The sequence below is a fragment of the Ornithodoros turicata genome, chromosome 9 (genome assembly GCF_037126465.1).
Source record: "Ornithodoros turicata isolate Travis chromosome 9, ASM3712646v1, whole genome shotgun sequence".
Classification (NCBI taxonomy): domain Eukaryota; kingdom Metazoa; phylum Arthropoda; class Arachnida; order Ixodida; family Argasidae; genus Ornithodoros; species Ornithodoros turicata.
In genome coordinates this window covers 13850909-13876336 of record NC_088209.1, presented here as the reverse complement: position 1 = coordinate 13876336, position 25428 = coordinate 13850909, and the positions used below count along the sequence as shown (strand labels likewise).

At 45.5% G+C, this 25428-nt stretch overlaps 1 protein-coding gene across 1 annotated transcript in view; it reads left to right on the top strand.

The window, feature by feature from the left end:
* The window catches only part of LOC135368161 (uncharacterized), a 33315-nt gene extending 8238 nt beyond the window's left edge, over positions 1 to 25077 (top strand). The window contains exons 5-14 of the mRNA XM_064601281.1: positions 988 to 3066; positions 4971 to 5063; positions 6142 to 6319; positions 7808 to 7999; positions 9431 to 9613; positions 12107 to 12247; positions 13719 to 13848; positions 13921 to 13988; positions 17365 to 17779; positions 20618 to 25077. Of these exons, the coding sequence (XP_064457351.1) occupies positions 988 to 3066; positions 4971 to 5063; positions 6142 to 6319; positions 7808 to 7999; positions 9431 to 9613; positions 12107 to 12247; positions 13719 to 13848; positions 13921 to 13988; positions 17365 to 17779; positions 20618 to 21360 (4222 nt within the window). The 3' untranslated portion in view covers positions 21361 to 25077. The remainder of the gene's footprint in view (positions 1 to 987; positions 3067 to 4970; positions 5064 to 6141; positions 6320 to 7807; positions 8000 to 9430; positions 9614 to 12106; positions 12248 to 13718; positions 13849 to 13920; positions 13989 to 17364; positions 17780 to 20617) is intronic.
* The last annotated feature ends 351 nt before the right edge of the window (positions 25078 to 25428 follow it).

Here is a 25428-nt window from a genome sequence, read left to right as displayed (position 1 = left end):
CATACCACATTGTGCATTAAGGTTCTAGTGACTCCAGTGGGCTGTTGTTCCTCATTATTGTGTAACACAATGAGTTGGACGTCAAATATTGCCTTATTATTAGAGGTGTGCGAATCCGAATATTTTAAGGACGAATCGAATATCGAATGGAAGGGAGAAAAAAATTCCGAATACCGAATCGAATATCGAATATTCGTACAAAATTTACATTATGTGACTTTCGCACTAAGTTTTCATTTTGTAGCCCATGGCTTTAGAGTAATTTTTCTCGCATTAACTGTCACAAGAGAGACCTGCAATTCTTCTGTTTAAAGCCCTTACTCTTTAATTTTACATGAGTGCTTCCTGCTTTTTAGGTGAGCCTACACTTACTCGACTACTGGAGTGGTCACCTTCATTTCAAAATTTTATGTCAGGCAGTAGCATGTTATACGGATGAGGCTGTAATTGCTTCAGACAACCACAGGCCATTTGTGAAATAAACGAATTGGCATCCTGCCTCAGCTTTGCCATGAACACCCTTTAGTTTCTTTGCACTCGCCCTAGGAAGTTGCACTACTGAAATTTTAGACGTAAAGGACATCTTTAACACACCCTTCTTGTTCATGGGCTGTAGTCATTATTCAGGAGTCCTAACTTTTTGCCAACCTCACAGGCAACCTCACAGACATCAAATCAAAGTCCTTCGTCGGCACCGCTAAACTGCATGTGGGAGGGGCGCCGCCCCTTCCACAGACGACGTCTACAAAACTAACTTTGGATAACTATCTTAAACTAAACACTGTCCCGCCTGTGTTGGCCCTGCAGCAAGGGCAGTTTTGTAAAGGAGGCTTCACCTCATGCATGGAAGTGTCAGGTGAAGCCCACTTTCGGGTTGTGTCGTTCATGCCCATCAGTTCACCATGAGGGTTTTTACTATGCGTCGTACGCAAATAACCTTGTGCACTAGTCTTCTGATCTTGCATGGCCTCATTTCTCTATTTGTAGAAGCGTGTACTCAGACGACGACATTCGTCGGCTGGAACACGATGCCCTGAGGATGCTCCGGCTGCGCAATACCTCCCCAAGCGGTGACGATGACACAGACGCTCCCCAAGACGCAACCAACAGGTCCGACGACATGGACGACGAAGGTAATCCTTCTCCATCCGAACCCGGTGGGTCACAGACTGGTTCCTTCTCTCAACCTTGTGCCGACGACTCTCCCGAAAACTTCCGTTCCTGCAACGGAAGCGACGAACAAATGCCCGTCGAAGTGCCGTTGAACAGCCACAGCGAAGAACTAACGGACAGCCTGCACGAAGTGAATGCGGACGAGTGTTCACACGTCGATTCTTCTTCCGCACTTAGAGAAGACACCTCACCCAGTATGAGCAGCAGTATGGTGCGGAGCGGCACCTTTGACCTGCAGTGCCAGATGCCTCTGGAAGCAGCCCTCGACCAATGGGGGAGCGACAAAGTTGTTGTTGACCACGACGGTGAGCAGGACGACGTGGTCGACAACTTCGAAGCGGAAGGCGTAGAGACCGTAAAAGTGCAAGGGGGGAGTGAGGGTGCTACAACGATGAAGGCGTTTTTCCTGCACGAAAAGTCTGCGGCACCGATGCCGGTATCGTATCAGTGTGTCGTAAGAACAGACGACCAGGAACACGGCGTGTGGGAGAGGGCAGGCGAAGGCGAGGGCCGCTGCATGGGAGACTCCGGCTTCCTGTCGCAGCAGGCGTCGGTCGTGCTGCAGGAGGAGACGGCGGCTTACGACAGCCTCGATCCGGTTGTTAACAGCGAGGTTGCGCAGGAAAACAAGCACACCGCGAACGCCGACCACAGACGACACCCTTCGGGCACCATGTTCCCGTTTTACATCGACATCAACAAGGCGAAGGCGCAGGACGAGAAGAAGGAACGCCGCAAGTCTAGCCCGCCGTCCGTGTACATGTACATCGACACTCAAGAACCCGAGGCATCGCCGGAGGAAGTTTCGTGCGCGAGCAGACGTGCAAGGACACCCATAGGAAGACCCAACAGCGTGGAGGACGGCAGTGCTGAGAGGTCGAGGAGACCGCAGTCGTGTTACATGTACGTCGACTTTAACTCTCTCTGTAAGAGGCAAGAATCTCAGGACGGGGGCGACGAGAGCGAGAGGAAAGACACGAGAGGGGACGAAAGAGTTCCGAGAACTCTGTCTTTGTCTATGTTCATTGACATCAATGATGAACACAGTGAGAGTGTCGTCTGCGCGCAGGAAGCGTACCACAACTATCGGACAGAACCGGGCCGAACGCGGCGGGAACTCGTGGAACACCGCTCTTGGGAACATTTCGAACGGGAAGAAATCTTAGTCGTGTCCGAGGAGTACGCGTGTGAACATCCTTCAGTTTCTCGCGTAGCCGCTGAAGAAACGGCTCGCCTCAACGTCTCAACATCCTCTCCCAAGAGAACACCGGAGCATTCCTCGAGACAGCAAGACCTCGTCTCGGACGTGTGTCTGCTGCCCATGAGCCCCATCATGCGGCGGAAAAAAACGACGCAGCCACCTCCGAAGCGTGCCCCGAACGTCGACGTTAAATCGTCGACTCTGCCGCAGGACATAGACGCCATGACCTTCCGCAGGACAGAGCCAAACGAAGACGACAAGGACTCCCTCGACCGAGACAGCGACGAGGCAGAGGACTCGCCGAACAGAAACGTGCAGGAATGCGACAAGCCTTTAAAAGTAGCCGCAACGACGAGGACGGAAGAATGCTCGTTGACGTATTCGGTCGAAATTAAGTCTCCGCCAAGAAGACCGCAGAAAGTTCCAGAAGAAGCCGCGCAGCCAGAGGGAACGTACACGCAGCTTCCTCCATCACCTTGTGAAGGGGACGATGATACAGACACGGTATACTCAGAAGTTTCAGATGTAAGCGGACTTTCTGGGTTGGAAAGGCAGTTACGTGAAGGAAAAATAGGCCTGGAGGCACCAGGGGCCTGCTGCAAGCTCGGTGATGACTTGCTGCAAATGTTGACGAGTGAAATCGAGTCCGATGTGGTGATTCAAGTCGAAGGCAAACAGTTTGGGGCTCACAGGTGGGTGTTTCTATTTTGCGCATTAAAGGGATTTATCGGGACTATCTTTGCGTTTGCTGAACAAGAGTGAGGGAATGCTCCGCCTCCTGGATGTCGGCCAATAGGAGAACTCCTCTGCTCTCGCCTAAGAGATGGCGCATCGTTACCATTGTTTCACGTGCCGCAAGGCTTCTGCAGTGGCGCACCGATCTAACCTATTTAACCAACGACTTCACCATCCGTTGACTGGTCCATTGATGTCGTTCCCATGGTGGTGGACAGCGAAGCCGTTGGTTTGATTGGTGCACCATGGCAGAAGCTTTACGACACATGAAACAACAGTACCGCTGCACGATCTCTTAGGCGAGAGTAGTGTGTTCTCCTATTGGCCGACATCCAGGAGGCGGAGCATCCCTCGCTCTTGGTCAGCAAACGCAAGGATAGTCTGTATCATGGTTGCGTCGTTCTTGATATATAAATAAGGTGTGACTATTTCAGATTAAACGGCCTTCTCGGATTTGGGAGGGGAAAATCTGCTGCTATTTTGAAATCTGAAATTGGGGTGGAATCGGGTTACTGTACTTTGTCTTCTGTCCAGGAAGCGGCCTTTTGGGTAGAGGCAGACATATTGATCAAACATGCATTCCCCACGATTTGTAGTCACAAGCACCACATGACGTTACATTGCATACGCTTCACAGTGTTTATTGCTACACTCGGATAATATTTTATTCGGATGTATGCACACATTGCTACAAAATCGTGTACGTGGTTACACGACACAGTAGACTTCCGTTAATTTGACCCTGACTGGAGCGCAAAATTTTATTGAGTTATCTTTGGGTCGAATTATAGAGTAGGCGGGAAAATGAATGAGCTCAATGTCACCTTTGTGCGTTCGTCTGCTGTCACTCACTCTTGAAATGTGTATCTGTTAAAACGTGCCACATAGCACTGCATACTCTGTGCTTCCACCATCTCGTGTGGGCAGGGCACGCACCCTCACAATAACTGTACCTGACAGTGTTAATGCCGACTTCCACGAAGTCGAAGTGCAGGTTGTATGTCGGACACTTGTTGCACGGACAGAGTCCATACGAAAGCCCAGTGAGACGTGAAAGTCCAGAGTACAATGTTGACCATGAGCTCACAGTTGTAAACTTTAGTGACAGAATACTGTAAGCAGTGTGAAGTGGGCTTCGAATGTAACGATGTGAAGCTGACTTGCAGTACGGAACCAAGAAAACAGTGGCGGTAACGTGAAGTGGGCTTCACCTAACGCTTGCATGCAATGAGGTGAAGCCCATGTGCAGAATGGCGATACCTCGCATCAGTTGTATTCGAAAAATGTTCAAAAATTTCGAACACTGAAAATAGATTGCGAATAGCGTTCGAATAGCATCAGATATTTGGTTTGATGCGATGCGTACTCGAAATTTCGAATATTCGCACAGCTCTAACGTTTTGGGTTTTGTATTCCCCTAGAGGCAGTTGATATCACTATAAGCTCTTGACACTGCCTTTTAGGAACAGTGTGCGCACTTTCTCAGTCTCTGCTGCTCTCCTCCCAACATCTGAAGAGTATCAGCAGCTGAAGTGAGGAGACGGAGATTGAACTTGGAAGAGCAGTGTTGCCAGATTGGGGGGGGGGGGGGGGGGGGGGCATAGTATTGCATGCACTTTAATGTCATACTACATAAAATCAAATTAATTTTGCAGTACTTCTGCATCACATTCGGAAACAATATTTTGGGAGAATTTGGTATGTGAGACAGGGTTCCATTATAATGACATAAAATAGACATTATAATCAGGCATCATAACAGCATCAACTAGATAGAATTCTGAAGATGTGTGTCTTGGTTTGTAGTGGGAATTCAAGGGTTCATGCAGAAGAGTTTTATCATCAGTCTCATCTTTTCTAGGTGCATACTAGCTTCCAGAAGTGACTTTTTTCACTCGCTGTTCAAGGATAGTTCTGAGGAGGACAAAAAATGTGAATGTGTCAATTTAGAAGGGTAAGTGCAGCTTTACGGACACTTTTTTACTACCGTATGTTTCGGTAATGGTAATGTATGTGATGCACGTGTCATGCACTGAGAAAAGTTTTGCAAAAGGGCACTGCGCATTATCTACCGGTGCGCACTATTATGTGGGAGTTTTTTTCTCTAGGAGGATGTCGGGCAACCTGTGAACTCAATGAGCATAGCCTCGTGTGGGTTTCAATTCAACGCTCTCTTAGAGGATTATGATCGGGTTGACATCATAGCAAAAGAGGACACTGGGCCTCTCAGATCTTGGATGGAGAGCCACGATAGTGACTTTTCTCTGCATCACCATTGTTTAAACAAAATACAGAAGCCGACACTGAAGATTTTTGTTTAAGTTTAATTTGTACAAGCTTTCGCGTGGAGGTCCACGCTTCCTCAGGTACCAAATTAAACCTAAACAAAAATCTTCAGTGTCGGTTTCTGTATTTTGTTTATGTGATCTACAGGACTTGACTCCCCTCTTCGTATATGCTTCCATCACCATTGTTCTTGACTGAGTGCAATATTGCTGGCAACAATGAGCCAGCCTAGGATCAGGGACGGGTTCAAGTGGGCCTAAGAAACAGGAAACGACTTGTACTCAATGTACAGGTTCAAGGTCATCTGTATGTCTGTGTTTTCATTGCGTTTTTCTTCTGAACGGTAGCGTTATGTGAACTAATTTTGTTTGAACTGTCCCAATTGAAACACAGACTTCCATTTTAGCATTTTCGCATTTTAGTGCCCCTTTAACACACTGAAACCTTGCCCTTGTTTTTGCTATATCAATCTTACCACACTCGATGGCATGCTGTGGGGTCATCACCATCAGGAATTTGCATCGTATTTTTCATCGAGGGGGTGATGGAGTCCTGTAGGGGGTGGGGGTGGGATGTTACACATGTATCTGCTGGCTTTCTGGGGTTCTCTAATCTTTTTGGGAGGTATATTTTGGTGGAGTGTTAAGGTGGGGGGGGGGGTTCTAGGAAGATCCTTGATCCCAATGACTTTCTACGTCTGCTTCATCTTTTTTATCGTAATCTAAGCAATTTCATTCTTCTCCTAGGTTCACTCACGCCGCCGTGCAGTTCGCTCTGCAGCACATCTACGGGGGAGCATCAGTTCTACCCAAAGACGTGCATGTTGCCGAAGTAGCTTTACTCGCGGACTTTTTAGCGTTGGGCAGCTTGAAGGCTGTGGTGTTGTCTCACATTCGTATGAACTACTGCCACTTCTTTCACAAGGTATGTGCTGATTCATCGATTGTGTCAACCTCTGTCATAACAAATCGACTTAGAGCTAATGCTGAAAGCAATCTTCACTTGATTGGACCAGACCAAAATAAAACATGTGTATTAGGGCATTCAGGACAACATTCAAACATGATGTGGCACAGTGTTGAAAAACTGTATGTCGCTAATTTTTCCACACAGGCCGGTGCAACTAGGGTTCCACATTTTTGTCATTTTTTCCTGGGTAGATTTGGCGTGTGTTTTTTTGGCATTTGTATGTCTTGTGAAGTTCGGGTACTTTTGACATTTTTAATAGTTTGCGCCAAGAACAGGTGCCGAAAATTCGGCAGCTATAATCACTATGGGGAAGGACTATGGAAGGGAGCAGCTTGGTAGGAGGACATTGAGGATTGCTATGGTTCTCCTTCCGGCTGGATAGCCATTGGATGCTTCTACTTTTTTGGTTGGCGTCACTTCCCATTTTGGAGGAGAAATCTGGCTTGGCCAGATCGGGCTGAATTCGGCACGGAATTCTGTTCTCCGAAAAAAGTTCAGTCCCGAATTCGGTTCGGAAAGAATTCGGACGCTTTTCGGACCATACGGTTCATGCTTAAGTCTGCAGTTGTATCATGCACACGTACTGTGGTTCATTCTATTCCTTTAAATTGTGGTTTTTGTCATGTGGGACAGACTGGACGCTGCTTGGACGAACGCCTTCGAGAACACCAGCTAAGCTTACAAAAGATCCATACCTCTAGCAAGCTCATTGAGCATCTTCGCCAGTGCACTAACTGTCAGCCTGTTTTCAACCAAACCGTGGTTTTGTCCAAGGAAAAGGATAAATTGAAAAGACTTCTGAAAGCGGCTGCGGAGATAACGCAACGCGGGAACTGTGTAAAAAGACCTTTCCTTCTCTCTCTCTCTTTGCCCTCTGGGAATTGTTGGGTATTTTTGAGGCTTCATGTTATTAAACCGTATACTGTGTTTGAGAACTTCTTCGTGTTCGCCGACGTGTCCCGTGTCTCCCGGTTTTTCAATCTTTTAATCACCACTTATTGTGCTGTTGCATGCTTAGAGCCCGAAGTTTTCGGGAAATATTTTTTTCTAAATTTGGGGGGTAAAAATCGGGTATATAAACATGTGCACTAAATTCATGCGAATTCGGGTGAAAAAACTTCCATTACGCTAAAGGAGAAATCTGGCTCAGTTATTCAAACTAACTGTAGCAGTTTGGTACAAACGGTGATGTAACTGCATTTTTCTGCCAAACAAGTAAGTTGGTGCGTTCCTACAGACATCCCAGAGAGGGCAATTTGCCTGGTAAAAACCGGGTTTCACCCTAAAGAGGCAACCTTCAATTCGGGGTGCAAATTCGGGGAAGAATAGGGTAAAAACCCTAAAACTTCAGGCTCTATGCATGCTCAATGGACAACAAAATCCTGGCAGTGCTCGACGAAGCTGAGATTGACATTCTAACTGAATCCTTGCTTCCTCCTTCAGCCATGCAACCAGTGCATTGTAGGAGTGACAGAGTGCCTGCAGATGGCACCCTCATGTGGCCTGCAGGAACTGCAGGGACGAGCAGTTCAGTGGATAGGGCGGCACTTTGTGCGCGTGTGGCCTCACAGGGCATTTGCTTCTGCTCCTGAGCAGATCCATCAGCTATGCTATCGCGCAACACTGCAAGGACTGGTGAGTACGTCTCTTCTTAGTATACAGCCAAATACAGGGTGTTACCCTATAAAAGTCTACCCGCGCCGGCATGCCGTGCTCGCCAATTACTCAATGCAGGAGGTACAATGTGTTGCCTACGTATAAAACTCATAAGGACATTCCATCATGGTAAATATCGATGTGATCGAGCACCGTAACGCAAAGTTATAGCGGAAAACGTGAGGTTCCCGTAGTCAAAACAGCCAAGATGGCGCCTCTCAGTTAGCAGACGACATCCCTTTTGGGTGTCGTCTGCTGAGTATGCGTCGGCATTTTTCGTTCCTCACGTTGCTTACTTCTGAGCAAAATACGACAGTTACACGAAACTGAAATGAAAACTGCAGCTCCATCCGGCTGGGAGGATATGCGACACGTTGTCGTGTGGGGAGCAGCATGTCAAGTGCTCTTCTCAACGCCGCCATCTTGTTTGTTTTGACTATGGGAATTGCACGTTTTGAGTTATAACTTCGTGCTGCGGTGCCCAATCACTTCGAAATTTACCAAGGTTAAATGTCCTTATGAGCTTTACACAAAGATCGCACAATGTGCCACCTGCATTGAGTAATTGGCGAATATGACATGGCGGCACGAGTAGACTTTTATAGGGTAACACCCTGTACACACAGCTCGTTAGTATGCTTAAAGTATGTATCTTGATATCCAAACTTTGTCTTGAAAACCCTTCGAGATATGCAGTGACAAATGCATGGCATGTGTAGGAGATAATTCCGCGACACGGGGAACTTTAGATTTAACCGATGTTTCGAGATATCCGATATCGAATAAACACAGTTTTAAGCGTGAACCGCATGGCCCGAAAAGCATCCGAATTCTTTCCGAACCGAATTCGGGACCGAACTTTTTTCGGAGAACAGAATTCCGTGCCGAATTCGGCCGGATCTGGCCAAGCCAGATTTCTCCTCTGAAATGGGAAGTGACGCCAACCGAAAAAGTAGGAGCATCCAATGGCTATTCAGCCGGAAGGAGAACCATAGCAACGATGACGTAACAATCGGGCTTACTGTTGCCGTGTGTGCGACTTCTACCCCTATGAATACAGGGATTATCTCATTGACCTGGATGGTTGAAAGGCGATGTTCCCCAAGGCCAGAAGTCTTCGGCCGAAATTCGGGGTGCATTTCGGTAGCATGCGGTGATGCACAGAAAAAAGTTCGGTCCCGATTTCGGTTCGGCCAGTTTTTGGCCAGTTTTTCGTGCCATGCGGTTCACCCTTTACTGCATTTGCCTTTTATGGTCCTTCTTGATTGATGTCACAAAAAAGTTTTGAGAATTACCGTATATTCCACATATTGTCACGTGCATGCGTACCTAGAACTGTGCTACGAAAGTTTCCTGACTTGCAGTGTGAAGAGAGGACTACAAATTAAACATTTTGTGCATCCATTACAGAATTCGCAAACAGCTATTGAAGTGGCCCTCAACTGCGAGCGACTTTCGGTAACAATGCCCCGTGTGCGCTGGGCAGAGCCCATCCTGGCGCTTGTGAACCAGCTGCTCCACGAATGCGTTGCTCTGATGGCTCGAGAATTCGATCAAGTACTGAAGAGCGACGGCTTTCTCGCCCTAGGCAAGGTATAATTAGGGCCTGACTTTTTAGGGTTAAACCCGTATCCGCCCGATATTTACCCCCCGAGCGAAATCTGTAAAATTCGGGTTTAACCCGAATCTACCCGAAAACATCCGGGTCGCGTGGCACACTCATAAGCGTGCATTAAAATAAAGTTTGATAACATTGCTAAACATTAGCTCCATGATAAGACAAATTTTTATTAAACAAATAAAAATCACCCGAATGCACCCGAATTCCTGACGACAGAATATGCCGTAACGGGATTTAACCCGAATACACCCGAATTTTCAAATGAAAAATATCACCCGATATTTACCCCCCGAATTTGGCCAAAAATAAAACCCGAAAAAGTCAGGCCCTAGGTATAATTAGGGCCTGACTTTTTCGGGTCATTTGAAAATTCGGGTGTATTCGGGTTAAATCCCGTTACGGCATATTCTGTCGTCAGGAATTCGGGTGCATTCGGGTGATTTTTATTTGTTTAATAAAAATTTGTCTTAACATGGAGCTAATGTTTAGCAATGTTATCAAACTTTATTTTAATGCACGCTTATGAGTGTGCCACGCGACCCGGATGTTTTCGGGTAGATTCGGGTTAAACCCGAATTTTACAGATTTCGTTCGGGGGGTAAATATCGGGCGGATACGGGTTTAACCCTAAAAAGTCAGGCCCTAGGTATAATGTCGCGCATTGCCACATAATGTGGGGAAACGTGCTTGTTTCTCTCACGCTGTTAAATGGGAGGTGACCGTCCATTTAATTTTCGTCCAATCGCACTGCAACTTCCACCCGTTGAGACTTCAATCCGCTGCGACTTCCATAATTTCTTATCGGTGACATCGTCCCGCGTACTGCCGGTGCAACAACTGACACAAAGTTTCGTCATGGAAGTTGTGCATGGCAGACGGTCGTTCTGATTGGACGCGCTTGGAAGGAGGAGCCACGTGATTGACAGGTAGTGCCTGGAGTTGCAGGAGAAATTTATTTATTTATTTATTTGAAATACTACTGACTTCCTCCTGGAAGCCTAAGTAGGAATGGGAAAAGACAACAAAACCGAACAAATGACAGAATTATACATCTATGCCAACTGCCCTGACAGCAACGACAGAAACTGAACTACAGTCTTCGCTGTGACAACCTCCTACGGTAGGCTATTCCATTCCTCTACCGTCCTGGGAAAAAAAAAGATAATTTAAACGCGTCTATTCTACATTGGTATGGCTTTAAATGCAGAGCGTGGACACTACGAATAGATCTCTTTTCGTGAAACATAATGTACCGTTCCCTATTAATATCAAGCTTATTTTTGAGGATAAGAAATAAAGTCTCGAGTCTTGCAATTTTACGTCTATTGACCAAATTCTCCAAATCCGCTTTGTAGTAAAGATCTGACACCGAACTCAGTCTCTCGTATCTATTAAGAATAAAGCTTGCTTGAATAATAAATAAATACAGTGAAACCCGCGGATAGCGATGTCGCGTATAACGATATCCCTCGTAAAACGATGGTTCATGATTTTACCGTCAAAATGTACATTGTTTCTATGGGGAAACGACCCGCGTACAGCGATGGAGACCGCGGTTCCGAGTACTCGTGTAACGATGTTGGACACTGTCCCGTACGCGTAACCTCGCGGCGATTTTCACCGCGATAAGATACAGCAGAATCTCGATTATACAAATCTCACGGAGTAGCGGAAAAAATTCGTATCATCCGAAATTCACATCAAAAGAATTTAACCGAAATAAAAATTGAATCAAGAAAATAAACAGTGACTGTTCATTTTCCAATACTGTCAGTGAAAGAGGTAGGTGGTAACGCTTTTGTGTCTCCGTATTTGGTCAATGCTGCTGAAATTCGCGAGATGATTCAAAAAGGCCTAGCACGTGCTTTCCACCCGCGAGTCGCGCGACAGTGTTCTAAAGCGAGCTTCTCCTAAAGCACGCAGGCGTTAGGTGAAGCCGACTTGCGGAATGGTGACGTGTAGTGTTGCCAGAAGTTGTCCTGATATGCTCCCTGGTTCCCTCCACGGGTTCTGGTCGCTGTTTTCCCAAGCCAGTGCGATGTTACACAGCTTCGCGTTTTTTTAGCATCTGTTTCTTTTTCTTTTGCTACACGCGGGGTGGCGCGCGACTTTTCGGGGACGCGCTATTTAGGTCAGCCCTCGTTTAACGATGTACCCCGTATAACGATGGAATTCGCGATTACTCTCAATATCGTTATGCGCGGGTTTCACTGTAAATTGAATAAAGAAATCGCTTGTGGAGTGGTCGGCTGTGCAACTTGGGTTGCACAACCATGGCTTTGCTGTTCCGGAACTGTCCCGAGAAAAATGGTGTAAAGACAAATCCCCTGCTCCGTCATTGGCGCGACGATTTAGAGTTTTTGTCGTTACCAAGCCTCCGTGCATAGGTGCTACGTGAAATAGTGGCAGAAGTGAAAGTTACAATGCAGAAGTTGTTCACCTGCTCCCTTTTGTTTTGCTACTAGGGACAAAGTTGGAATGTGACGGCACTGGAAGACACTATTCTCTCATCCGTGGAACTGTTGACACCTGATGTGGCATGTCTCGCTTACATTCGCATTGGTGAGATTTTGCCGGAGGACGGGCCTGAGTGTGAGTGGACACAGGTAAGAAAATGATATCAACTTGATTTTGCAGTCGCTCCCAAATGAGAAGTAAATGGTGCTACTGCGACATACTTGGGTTCTTCTTACTGTTCAGCATCATCGTAGAAAATGTTTGGGTGAAGTTCATGGCCAATTATTTGTGACATAATCTTAAAGCCAACATCTATTAGGGCTCCTGGTGGCAGGCAACAGAAGAAAGCAGAGCTCCTTTAATTATGAGCACACAGTGCATACTACCGCTGATTGCCACTCACACCATTGCCTGTCTTCGTTGTCTTCACACCACATCCCCGAGCTTACCTAACCAAAATCGCGTACATAGCCCTTTCCTCCTACTTCTGTAGAAATCGCAAAATCCGACAAGCTAATCTTCATGAGCTTCCTCTTGGCAGAGCTCTTTCGAGCTTGCTGATTACAGTAACACCTCATTAATTCGAATCTCATGGGGCCTGCGACCAATGTCCGAATTATCCGAATGGCGAAATAGCGAAAGGACAACCAAATACCAGTTACCGTTATGTATTTACTCGCGTAATTTGCGCACTTTTTTTTTGCCAAAAAATGACGCAAAGGTGGGGATGTACAAATTACACGATGTATTAACGAGACGACTTGAAAAACGTGCGCAAAATGTGTTAAAAGATGGGCCGTCAGGTGAATAATGCAGCGGAATCTCGATGATACGGATCTCACGGGGCAGCGGAAAACATTCGTATCATCCGAAATTTGTATCAAAAGAATTACACCAAAATAAAAATTTAGGCAAGAAAATAGACGGTGTCTATTCATTTTCCATTACTGTCAGTGAAAGAGGTCTTTCGTAGCGATTTTTTCTCTTCGTTTTTGGCCAATGCTACCGAAATGGGCGAGATGATTCAAAAGGCCTAGCACGTGCCTTCCATTCTCTTTCTAAAGTGAGCATCTCCTAAAGCACGTATGCATTAGGTGAAGCCACATTGCCGAACGTGGCGCGATGGAACGCGATCGTGCCGCAGGTTAGTGCACTCAGCGGATAGCATCACACTTGTAAACATAGCAGGTGTGATGTTATCTGGCGAGTGCGCTAATGTGCAGCATGTTCGAGCTCACCGATACGTCATGTCGACCTTCACATGAGTTTGTAGCAGGACTCGAGCTGTTTGTGTGTTTCGTTTATACGTTGTGTCATCTGTTTGTTTGTTTCCTGACACGGAGGTTTTCATCGCTTTCAAAGTATGAAATATCGTACAGCCCAAATTTTAACCATTTTCTCTGTAGGAAGGTTTCTAGGGCCTCATACAGACGATCTAGCCTAGCTGATCTCCCAAGAACATGGAAATCGAACAGTTGATACATCTTTTATGCAAATTGAACGATTCCTTGTGGCACTGCCTACTCTTAATAATGATAGCATCCTAATAATGGATGAAAAATCTCATGGAGGTTGAAGGTGGTTGTGCCCATTTTAATGTCCTGTGGCATGCTGTTGCAGAACTTCATAGACCTTCTTCATAAAATCCAGAGGCAGTGCGAACGGTTTCTAATACACAATGCAAATCGAGTGGCACACTGCAAAGGTTGGGCTTCTTTGTCGGCACAGCTGCAAAAGAAAATCAAGGATGGTAGGTTGTAAGAAATATTCAATGATTGTTTTTTCGTGCTAGTGTGAATTTTTCTATTCTGTTCCTTTTTAGCGGCTGTCATTGTCTTTGAGTTTGAGAAGCCAATAGCACCACCTCCTAGGCTGTCTAGCTTGCGAAGGGTGAGTAACTATACTGGTTTCTGCGTTTCAACTAGGACGTAATAACTTATCACCTGTATGTTAATAAGGGGAGCATTTGATGCACAGGATGCTGCTTTCTTGGCTGTGGGTTGATTGTATATTTGCCCATAAAGTTTTGCACTAACATTTGCACCGGTATTTACTGGTATTTACCAGATATTTTAATGCTACCGAACTTTTCAAGAACTACACTTGCACAACCAGTACGTAAGACAGTGCTGAGCTGCAGTGGACTGCATTTTGTCAGGTACAAAAATGGCAGGTACAAATGAAGGTGTAAAAAAACGGTTTTGTGTTAAAAGTAGGTGTCTGCGAATATTCAAGTTTTCGAATTCGAATCAAATATATGAAATGCTCGAACTATTTGATTCACGAATCCGAATATTCAACATTCGGTATGCTGAATATTCGACTATTCCCTGAATGTGAACAACAGCACCCCGAAAGTGGGCTTCACCTTATGCTTCCATGCGTGAAGTGAAGTTCGCTTTACGAAATTGTCTGTGCTGCAGTACTAACACAAGCGGTACAAGTTTTATGACACCACTCTCGTTAATTTTATGAGAAAAAAGCCCCAGACATTTTGGCCATACCTGTCTCCAAAGAAAAATTGTATACCATCATTCTGTGTTTACTACAGACGATGAATCACTCCCTGTTTCGTGCTCTTCTAGCCCTGTTCTTTATCTGCATAGCCCTGATATGACAGAGAAAGGCATTTTTAATCTACTGCTGAAACTAGATGCACAAAAATCTGAGGGTCCAGACAATTTACCAAATTCATTTCTTAAATGCTACATATTTATCTATCATCTTTAGGAAATCATTGTCTACTGGAGCACTTCAATTGGACTGAAAATTGGTAAAATTATTCCTGTTTATAAGTCAGGTGATTCACGCATGGTTTCTAATTACAGACCAATATCTCAGTACCTGTTGTGAAACCTTGGAACATACAGGTTGTTTCACCTGAAGTGATAAAAAATTCTAACTGGCGACGTGCTCGTCGGAGGATTGTGGGACTTCCGGCAATTACCTTCTGGAAACTTTCGCCACCACTGAGGAAGGCTTTGGACAACTTTAACTCAAGGAAATTTATTTATTTTTTCGAATGAACTTCGAAAATTGACAAGCGAACCTCACTTTTTTTTTACAACCCAACAAAAACTATGCACAGTATCGCAACAGAAATAGTTGAAACAAATCAGTAAAAATTCCGCTTCGGCCCCTCCTGCTTGATTGTCGCAAAGAAGGGCACGCGAAATGTGCGTCTGAAAGAGAAAGTGTCCCCGCCTGCATTTGTTTTGCCTTCTTTGTGATAAGACGGTTGTCACCAGCAGGGCAAAAGAAAGGTAAAACAAGAGGTGGGAATACTTCCTCCTATCTCCACAACTTCCATGCGCGATTCTTTGTGACAATCAAGCAGGCGGGGCTAAATTAGAATTTTTACTGATTTTTTTCTATTATTTCTGTTGCAATATTGTGCATAGTTTCTGTTGGGTCTGTGGTTATCCATGAGGGGCTTCATATTTCTCTCTAAAAAAAAGTGAGGTTTGCTTGGCAATTTTCAAAGCTCGATAGAAAGAATAAATTTCCCTCAATTAAAAACTGTCCAAAGCCTTCCTAAATGGCGGCAAAAGTTTCCAGAAGGTAATTGCCAAAGTCCCACAATCCTCTGGCCACGTTGCCATTACAATTTTTTATCACTTTAGGTGAGACACCCTATATATTATGCACGCATATTAAGACATTTCTCGAAAGAAACATTATCCTCTCTCCAAAACAGCATGGTTTTCCAAAAGGTCTATCTACTGCTTCCCAGCTAATAGAATTAACACACCATTTGTCCTCTGTCGTCGACCGTAATGGACAGACTGACCGAATATTTCTGGATTTATAAACAATTTGTTTCACAATGTCCAACTCGTTAAATGGCTCGAGGCCCATCTGACTGGCTGTTCCCAATATATTCAGCTGCCAGACGGTACATCCCAGACATTACCGGGTTCTTCAGGAGTTCCTCAGGGCTGCGTCATAGGCCTCCCTATTGTTTCTGCTATATGTAAATGACTGGAGTGATATATGTAACAGTGGTACATCTATCAAACTCTATGCTGATGACACTGTGATATAGACCAAAGTAGATGCCATAGAAGAACGAAATAAGCTAGTTGTCTAGCAAATACAGCAGGTTGGTGTGAGTAATGGCAGATGTCCTTTAATGTTGTGAATAGTGTGGCCATCAGTGTTAATCTCTGTTGTGTTCCATGTGTGTTAATCCATGTGTGTTAATCTATGATCTCTGTAGAGATCTGTAGGGACAGAGATCAGAGATTAAATTACAGATTCAAGGGCAATAATTTGTTCTCAAGCTTCCACTATCGCCTGATTCTATTCTATATTAGCTGACTTTACCCTGCTATCCGGAAACCCAATTCAATTTTTACCCCCCAGTTTTCAAAAAACATAAAAGCCGAAAACACAAGGTCCCACATATATGTGGCAGAGATTGCGCTTCAGTGATTTCTGGTCTTACCCAGTCTTACCCAGAGTGACGGTCACCCGAGCCGGTACAAATTGGGTGGGAGTTGGGGTAGAAACGGGTTTCACCGGGTTAAACTCTGGGACACAGGGCCCTAACCATGTGCAGCATTTATATAGCATCTTTATTGTCTTTTTCACAAAAATTTCCTAGAAATTATTACACGCCTAATACAGTAAAACCCGTGGATAGCGATATCGCGTATAACGATATCCCTCGTAAAACGATGGTTCATGATTTTACCGTCAAAATATACGTTGTTTCTATGGGGAAACGCCCGCGTACAGCGATGGAGGTCGCGGTTCCGAGTACTCGTATAATGATGTGGGACGCTGTCTTGTGCACGTAACCTCGCGGCGATTTTCACCGCGTTAAGATACAGTACAATCTCGATTATACAAATCTCACGGGGTAGCGGAAAGAATTAGTATCATCCGAAATTCGTATCAAAATAATTAAACCCGCGAGTCGCGCGAGCGTTCTAAAGCAAGCTTCTCCTAAAGCACGCAGGCGCTAGGTGAAGCAGACTTGCGGAATGGTGACGTGTAGTGTTGCCAGAAGATGTCCGATATGTTCCCTGATTCTCTCCACGAGTTCTGGTCGCTGTTTTCCCAAGCCAGTGCGATGTCACACAGCTTCGCGTTTTTTCTTTGCGTCTGTTCTTTTTTTTCTTTCTTTCGAGGGATGCGCTATTTAGGTCAGCCCTCGTTTAACGATGTACCCCGTATAACGATGGAATTCGCGATTACCGTCAGTATCGTTATACGCGGGTTTCACTGTAGGTACAGTAAGAGTTCTGTCCCTCCCCTTTAGAAATCGAGAAGGAAGTCCGATGCAGACCCACCAGAGAGCCCCACGCCGACGCGGAAACTTCGTTCATCCAAGAAGGGCTCATCACCCCGCACGTCAGAGGGTGAAACGACAGACAAGCAGCAAGCAACGGAGGCGTGCGTAGACGGCAGCGCAAGACCCCCAGTGGCGGGCAACGGGACTGACAAGGCACCTGGTGGCCAAGATGTGAAACGCATCAAAGAGAATAAGATGCAGCAGAGTGGAATCATGTCTGAAAGTTTGGAGAGCTACAAGGAGTCATCGTCGGACTCTGGGCGTGAGCAGTCAGCTGCCGGTCAAAGGGAAAAGAAGAAAATATTCGAGAGTGGGAGAGGAATAAGGATGGGAGCGCAGGCAAGAATACGTTCCGTGTCGGCATCTGCAGGAGGCGATCTTGGTGAGGTTTCTGTATTTATCGTACTGCAACGCGTGTTACGGCTAGAGCCTGAAGTCTTAGGGTTTAACACGATTCTTTCCCTAATTTGCACCCCAAGTTGAAGGCTGCCTCTTTAGGGTGAAACGCAATTTTTACCCAGCAAATTGCCCTCAGTCTGTAGGGCTGCGCACTAACTTGTTTGGTGGCAAACGCAGTTACATCACCGTTTGTACCGAACCAGTTCAGTTAGTTTGAGTGACTGAACCCTATTTCCCCCCCGAATTTAGCGTACTGGAAGTTTTTCCATTCAAATTTGCGTGGATTTAGAGAACATGTTTATTTACCCGATTTTTACTCCCCGAATTTAGAGGAAAAAAAATTCCCGAAAACTTCAGGCTCTAGTTATAGTACATGGCTGAAGTTAAGGGTAGTGCTTCACAATGAGGGCCGCCCATAATATCGAACAGGGCCTGTACTTCTGTGCACGGTCCTCATCACTGGCATCGTTGAAGCCCCTAGGTATCTGCGGTGGAAAAATTTGTTTCTCAGCAAACCAGAATTTCTAACTTTGCAGGTGCGAAAAACATGACATCTACGGGATTTTTCTGCAACTGAACAAGGGATATGCGAAGGATTCGATTTATTTGTAAGCTTCACGTAAAATAGAATACAGCGTAACCTCGTTGATGCGTACCCGTCGGGGACGCAGAAAAACTACGCACTGAGAGGAAGCACAGCTTAACCGAAAACTCGAAATACAAATCCACCTACCTGCTTGATGGAAGAAAAACAGAGCGTGTTCCTCAAAATGAAGATAGACGTCGCCATTTATTCACTTTTCCATAAGAAAGTCTGTTACCTTCGGTTGATGCCGAGGCAGCCATGCAGCAATGGTGGAGAGTCGTCCACCTCCTGTCTGACGAGCTCATGCACTCGCCTGTAGAGATCGTCGCAGTCCTCTGTCTGGGGCGCGTTCTTGTTCGTCGTGCACACGACCCCTGGAAAATCCGGCGTGCACGACGCAATTTGCGATCTTAGCTGCTGCTAGCTTCTACCACGAAAGCCATAGTAGCTTTTTCAACGTCTCTAATTAGCGCGACTTTTTGCCTGAGCGTAATACACTTCCGTAGGATCTTCGGTGGAGTCATTGGAAAACGCGGAAACTGCGCGGAGAGCAAGACGCCGATCGAGCGAAGTGGAATGCGCGTGCTACCCTTTCTGTGCAGAAAAGAGAAGAAGGTGCGAAACTTTCGCCTTTCATCTCTTTTCTACGAGGGAAAGGACGCTTGCAGAGAACGCTGCCCAGCGTCTCCACCGCTCCGCGAGTCCGCGACTAAAGATACGTTCGATTAGGCCTGCACTGCCTGAACCAGTTCCGGCGGTGCAGCCGAGCGCCCGCTGCACTGTTTCGTTCGTTTCAAACCAGTGCACGCCGAGTGTAGCCCTAGTGCGAAGAAACTCTGCACTCCTGCAGGGGTCAGTTCAACGGTAGTGCAGAGTAATGGCGGCAATGGCAGCAGACGACACAAGGCAGATAATAGTTCGTGTAAACTCTCGAACGTATCCCGAGAGAGCCGGAAGAGACGTTTGAATTAGAAGTCAAAATAACGATTCACTACAGTTCATTGGTATACGGTTCCTGGCAGTTCGCAGAAGATTCAACACTATCATGGTTACCAGGTTGTCGAATTCTTCGTCCTCACTGTCACAATCCACAGGTTCCATGGCTGTTTGCACAATTGTTGAACAGTTCATTGTGTTCGAAATTAAAAAGCAGCAATGCACATATGAGTGAAATGTCACACACATTCCGTAGCGGTGTTAAGACTCGCTGACAGCAGAAGGCCTGCACTAGCGCTGCACTTCGATATTCGTTTCGTGGTGGCACTAGTGTTGCACCGTTGAACTGGAGCTGGCCTAGTGCTGCGCTAGTTCAGAACTGGCCCTGCACCACCCAGAACTGGTTCAGGGAGTGCAAGTCTAATCGAACAGACCTTAAGTTCATGCGGGAGCTGAGGGCATACGGGCCGGCTTGCGCTTCGTAAAATGCAGAGTCTGGACACACGGGAACTTCGAATAAAGCGATAATTCAAATAAAGCGACTTCGTTGTAACGAGGGATTACTGTAATCTCCTTCAGCATCCCACACCTTATGGATAGTTTGTTCACCCCTGTCTAAGAGGTCTGGATGGATTTTTCCTATCCACCAAGTTGTTGACGTACAATGCTCCCTAACTCATCATCTCTAACTATTTAAATAACATGCCAATGATGAGGACTGCGAGAAAAGAAAGGAGAAAAGAACAGTTTCTAGTCAAAATATCTGCGGTTCTTGTCCTGAGGCACTTCTCTTCGCTGGTTTGCTGTATTTTCTACGTTTCTGTGGTTACTAAAGGTATTTCTTTACCGCACACAAAAACAGCGCAGGAACGGTAGACACTTTCATCGACTGTTTGTGGAGCTCTTCCAATTCTTCTTTTTTTTTTTAATTTCAAGCTTCCAGGTTTGCTTTATCCGTGAAGTTTGCCAATCATGACATACATTCTGTAAAGCAACCTCAGATGCTGAAAAGGCTCAAAGAATACAGTCAAACACATTTACAACGAAACTCAGGGGACAGCAAAAAAAATTGAAGTAAAGGTATTTTCGTTAAAAAAGATGTCCATTATTGGACCTATAGGGCTCCAGCGGGACCGCAAAAAAAATTTGCTGTAATGGTATTTTCGCTAAAAAAGTGTTCTTTATAAAGGAGTTTGATTGTATACCTGTTCATTTTAGTTTAACAGAGCAAGCTGCATTACTGCACGTTCATCATAAGACATGTCTCACTGATCGATAATATTCCTGTTCAACACGAAGGTGCACGTCCCAAGTCGTCTGCCAGCTGTTCTACCCCATGCTCTTCTGCGCAAGCAGACCCTCCTGCTACCAGTTCTCCATACCAGCAAAGCTTGCGTCGCATCCAGCCCAAGATCGACACGGGCCGTTCCTCGAACCTCCCCCCTCGCCCTCGCAGTGGCCAAGTGGTGCGCGTTCCCCCGTTCACGATAAAAGCCGACCCCCGCCCTCCGCAGGCACGGCCTCCGCAAGAGACGAACAACAACGCCGCAAACCTCGAAGACTCTTCCAGCACCGGAGGGTCGCCCGAGGAAGAGAGGGCCGGAACCGTGATAGACTTTGTCGCGGAGATCGACGCCGAGTCCAATCTGGTGAGCCACTGCCTCCACGAAGCCGAGCTGCTCGAGCGAGAACTCGCGCGCAAGATCCGCAAGCAGTACGAGCAGGACTCCACGCCGCTGTACACTCGTCCGGCCGGCGTGGAACGCGTCGGAGGCGGGAGGAGGAGAGCCACGTCCGCGTCGTCTGCTTTGCCGGAACAGCTGAGGAGCCGGGGCGCGGCGGTCAGCCGTAGCTCGTCGGTCAGGGCGGACGGGACGTCCCACGAGAGGGCGTCCACGAGAGTCGTCCGGGGGACGTCGGTGGTGTCGAGGGCGAGCGAAAGAGCCGTCGTGAACGGGAGGTCGGTGTCCGAGATACGGGCACGCAGGGGCTCGGGTATTGCGATTTCAGGCGGCAAGGTAGCCTCCGCCGTACGTAGGTAAAAGTACTTTTGTTAGAAACTGATATGTTTGTTTGAAAATTTCAGGGTTCGTCAGTTAGATGGTAATCTTTGATGAGACCTTAAAGGGACTATGAAAAACAATTTTTTTCGCTGACGTCTCGAGACGTTTTCGGCAGAAAGTGTATATGGGGTGTTTGGGAAGTTCTGCGGTTCCTTTAGGGTGGAAATACTTCTAAAAATTGTCCTCCATAGTTCGCATCAATATTTTGTGCTGCAACGCTTTGCCTAATGCCCGAAAAAAAAAAAAAAAGTAATGAAGTCATTATACTTGTTCCTGAAAGTCACGTAGCGGTGTAGTTGAAGTGCGTGCCATTTTGCTGGCTTAGCGTTTAAAGTGTGGCCTTCCTGTAATGCTTAGAAACCCTGCCGACCGCGAGAGATTGCAATTATCGAATGAGTTCTATCAACGAACAACGATACTCGCACTAACAAATGAAAATCATGACATTAGACACATTATTTTGCGCACCGTACGGACGTGAATTGGACACGAACTATTACAGTGCAATCCCCCCTGTCCCCTTCCTGAGTGCCCCAATATTTTGGGAAAGACTTTTCGTGCAATCACACAAATAAGTACTACATGTTTATCCAGCACTTAACAAGTTTGATGTTGTGTAGTCTGGCTTGTGTAGGTACTCGGCAGGCTTACAGGCTTACAATCACACGGGTCTACACGCTTATGATTAGAGCCTGAAGTTTTCGGGAAATATGTTTTTCTAAATTCGGGGTGTAAAAATCTGGTAAATAAACATGCGCTCTAAATTCATGCAAATTTTGTTGGGAAAAACGTTCAGTATTTTAAATTCGGGGAGAAATTGGGCTCAGTTTCTCAAACCAGCCGTACTGGTTTGGTACAAACAGTGTATTTGCAGTGCAACGAACTGCATTTCCTGCCAAACAAGTTAGTGTGCATTGCTAGAGAGGTCTCATCGAGGGCAATTTGCCGGGTAAAAATGGGGTTTCGCCCTAGAGAGGTAACCTTCGATTCAGTGTGCAAATTTGGGGTTAAACTCAAATAGTGTTAAACCCTAAAACATCAGGCTCTACTTATGATGCGTAAGTTTTCATTGACAGCTTGTATAGATGTGCTGCTGTTCACAGATGAGGAACGTTAGACATTGCAGTGGAAGGCTAATGGTATGCTCTGTTACCTGTAGCAATACATTTCAGAGGGCCTTTCGTCATCAGCCTCGGCTGACATTTTGGCATATGCTATGCATTTTATGTTTGTACATACCATAATCCATTTATGCGACCTGAAGCGTATTGCATCACGTGAAAATGGTATATTCGCACAAATTCACAAACTTCAATTTTTCGTGCGCAATACAAGGCAGCTTCATGCACACCATCCTGTTTACCATGTTTAGCATATGAGGAATGCTCATCATGTTATGTTACCATGGAGAATGCGTGCTAATGTGTGTATGGAATGTATGTAACTCGAATCTATTTATACGTGTAGACTTCATGCGCAATAGCTAGGCGAACATGATGACTCGAAGCAGCTGACGCAATCAGCTGATGCAATCTATGCTCAGAGCGAGCAACTAACTGGGTTTGTATCCTGTGTGATACATAAGAAGAGGCATGTTTTTCTTTCAGTGGCAGACTGTCTGCTTCTAGCTCAGGATGCTTCTGTACGCCATTTTGTGTGAATGTGCATTTGTCAGATGATTTAAGTTAAATTCACATATATTCATGCATGTATGTGCATACTGATGCATGATAGTTCAAAGATTACGCATTTCCCTGTGTCTTTTTTTTTTAGAACTGAGGTGAAAGTTTTGAGTGTGTTTCCTGTTATGAATGTGAGGACATTTGCCTGGAAGTATATACATATATTTCGGGGAGCAAAATGACCAGGCATGATCTCTGCCAGGCATGATCTCTGCTAGAAGAGGCACATTCCCTGCTGACATACCGGGCATATTTTTCTGTTTGAAAGCAATGACAAGTGTAGACATAGAACACAGGAAGTAGTTCACACTGTGAAATTCCATGGTAGTGTTATCATAGCGTAACATAATGCTTCGTGACTGCATCCTTGGCATTTATCTAAAGGTAGTGGGCCTGCAAAAAAAAAACAGGAACAACGGACAAAATGTTAGCGTGCCAGCAATGCATCTTACTTTTTCCTTGAATCCTAAGAGGGACACTTCCATCCGAGGCTATGTACGTTGTCGAATTGCTACTTAGATGTGTTTCCTGCTGAAATGACATTGGCAATATTTGTGTGTTTGTCTCGGAAGTCATGCAACAATTTTTTTCAGCATCTCGCAGCAAAAGTGCATTATGTGCCCCTGTTAAAAGCCGTTGGTTGAGATGCCATCTCTGTAATTATTAGCGGACTGGGAAAAGCTTTTAGCCTGGCAAGGATCTTCGAGCTTGCGTGCTTAAATGGTACTGTTGACACTTTGGTGGAGCGCCTTTCTTGAGAAATTGAGTAACATTGAAAACTTGAAGCATTGAATAACTAGGAAAGTTAACCCTCTGTCTTGTCTCTGCTTTCAGAAGTGCCGTACTGTTCTGGACCAATTTTTGGCTGTACTATTTCTGTGTATTTTAAGTTGTTACGAGCCTTTTGTAGTGACTCAAACGTAGAGGGAGTACACTGCGAGAAAGAGTTTTGTCATGGCAGGGTTATATGCCAGAAGTGCAATTTTGTTATTACTGTTGTCAGTTTGGTAAGCATGTGCAATGCTTTTGTTCAGGTGAATGCTGCTGTCAAGTGCCATTTCCTAAATGACATTTCACTTTTATCGCATAATCTGTTTTCCTCTTTGCAAAAGCTAGTCAATTATAAGTAGAGCCTGAAGTTTTCGGGAAATATTTTTTCCTACATTCGGGGGGTAAAAATCGGGTAAATAAACGTGTGCACTAAATTCATGCAAATTCGGGTGAACAAACTTCCAGTACGCTAAATTCGGGGAGAAATCGGGCTCAGTTATTCAAACTAACTGTAGCGGTTTGGTACAAACAGTGATGTAACTGCATTTTTCTGCAAAAACAAGTAAGTAAGTGCATTCCTACAGACATCTCAGTGAGGGCAATTTGCCGGGTAAAAATCGGGTTTCACCCTAAAGAGGCAGCCTTCAATTCGGGGTGCAAATTCGTGGAAGAATCGGGTAAAACCCTAAAACTTCAGGCTCTAATTATAAGCATATGATGCTGGTGAGCCAAGGGTAATTCTCACCGATGCTAGTCGGCCTCAAGGTTTTGGGCACTATGATACCAAAAATTTTTCCCAAACAATTCACCCAAAGAGCTGCCCTAGTTGTACGTTCACTTATTTACAGCACGCATGTTTCACATAAGTAGTCTTTCTCACTGTGAATGCTTCCCCCTGTATTTCACAATATGACGGGAACATGAGATTACCTGTAAAATGCATAAATGTGTTTTTGGCAGCTAGCTATTCCCGTTTACACTGCTTATATATTTTATGGTTGAATCTCAGACGAATGTACATTTCTTTTCTTCTTTTTTGCTTTGTCTCAAAATGTTTGTGCCATTTTATACCTATTATACTGTGTTTCGTGGGGTTTATACAACATTGCAGTTGCAAGGAGGTATATTGTGTGACAGAATGAATACGGCATTTGTTTAGAAATGCAGGAGTGCCAGCTTTATTTATTGCTTGTAGGATGTTCAATTGAGGCGTGGAAATGCTATATAAACGGCCCGAAATTTTGCAATTGTGAATGTCTCAATGAGCTGCTATGCCAAGGTGATGCCGAAAGGCAGTACGACTGTAGAAGATGCACAGTGAGACATATGGGCGCTTGTCCTTGAAGAGTTTAGGAAACGTCTGCTTTAGCAGATCGTCGCAGTCGATTTCAAAGAAAGCTTGTGGCTACTATTGGCTGCTGATGGCTGAAGCTGATGGCAACTCGTATCCATGGCTACGCACACTGAAATGATGGAGTAACACCTATGCCACGTCATTTAGAGATTAGGCATTATATGTGTGGCGTTGCTGAGGTCGAGTGTTTTAAAGGAGTAGTGAAATTCTTTTTTTCTCCTCTTCTTTTTCTTCTTTCTT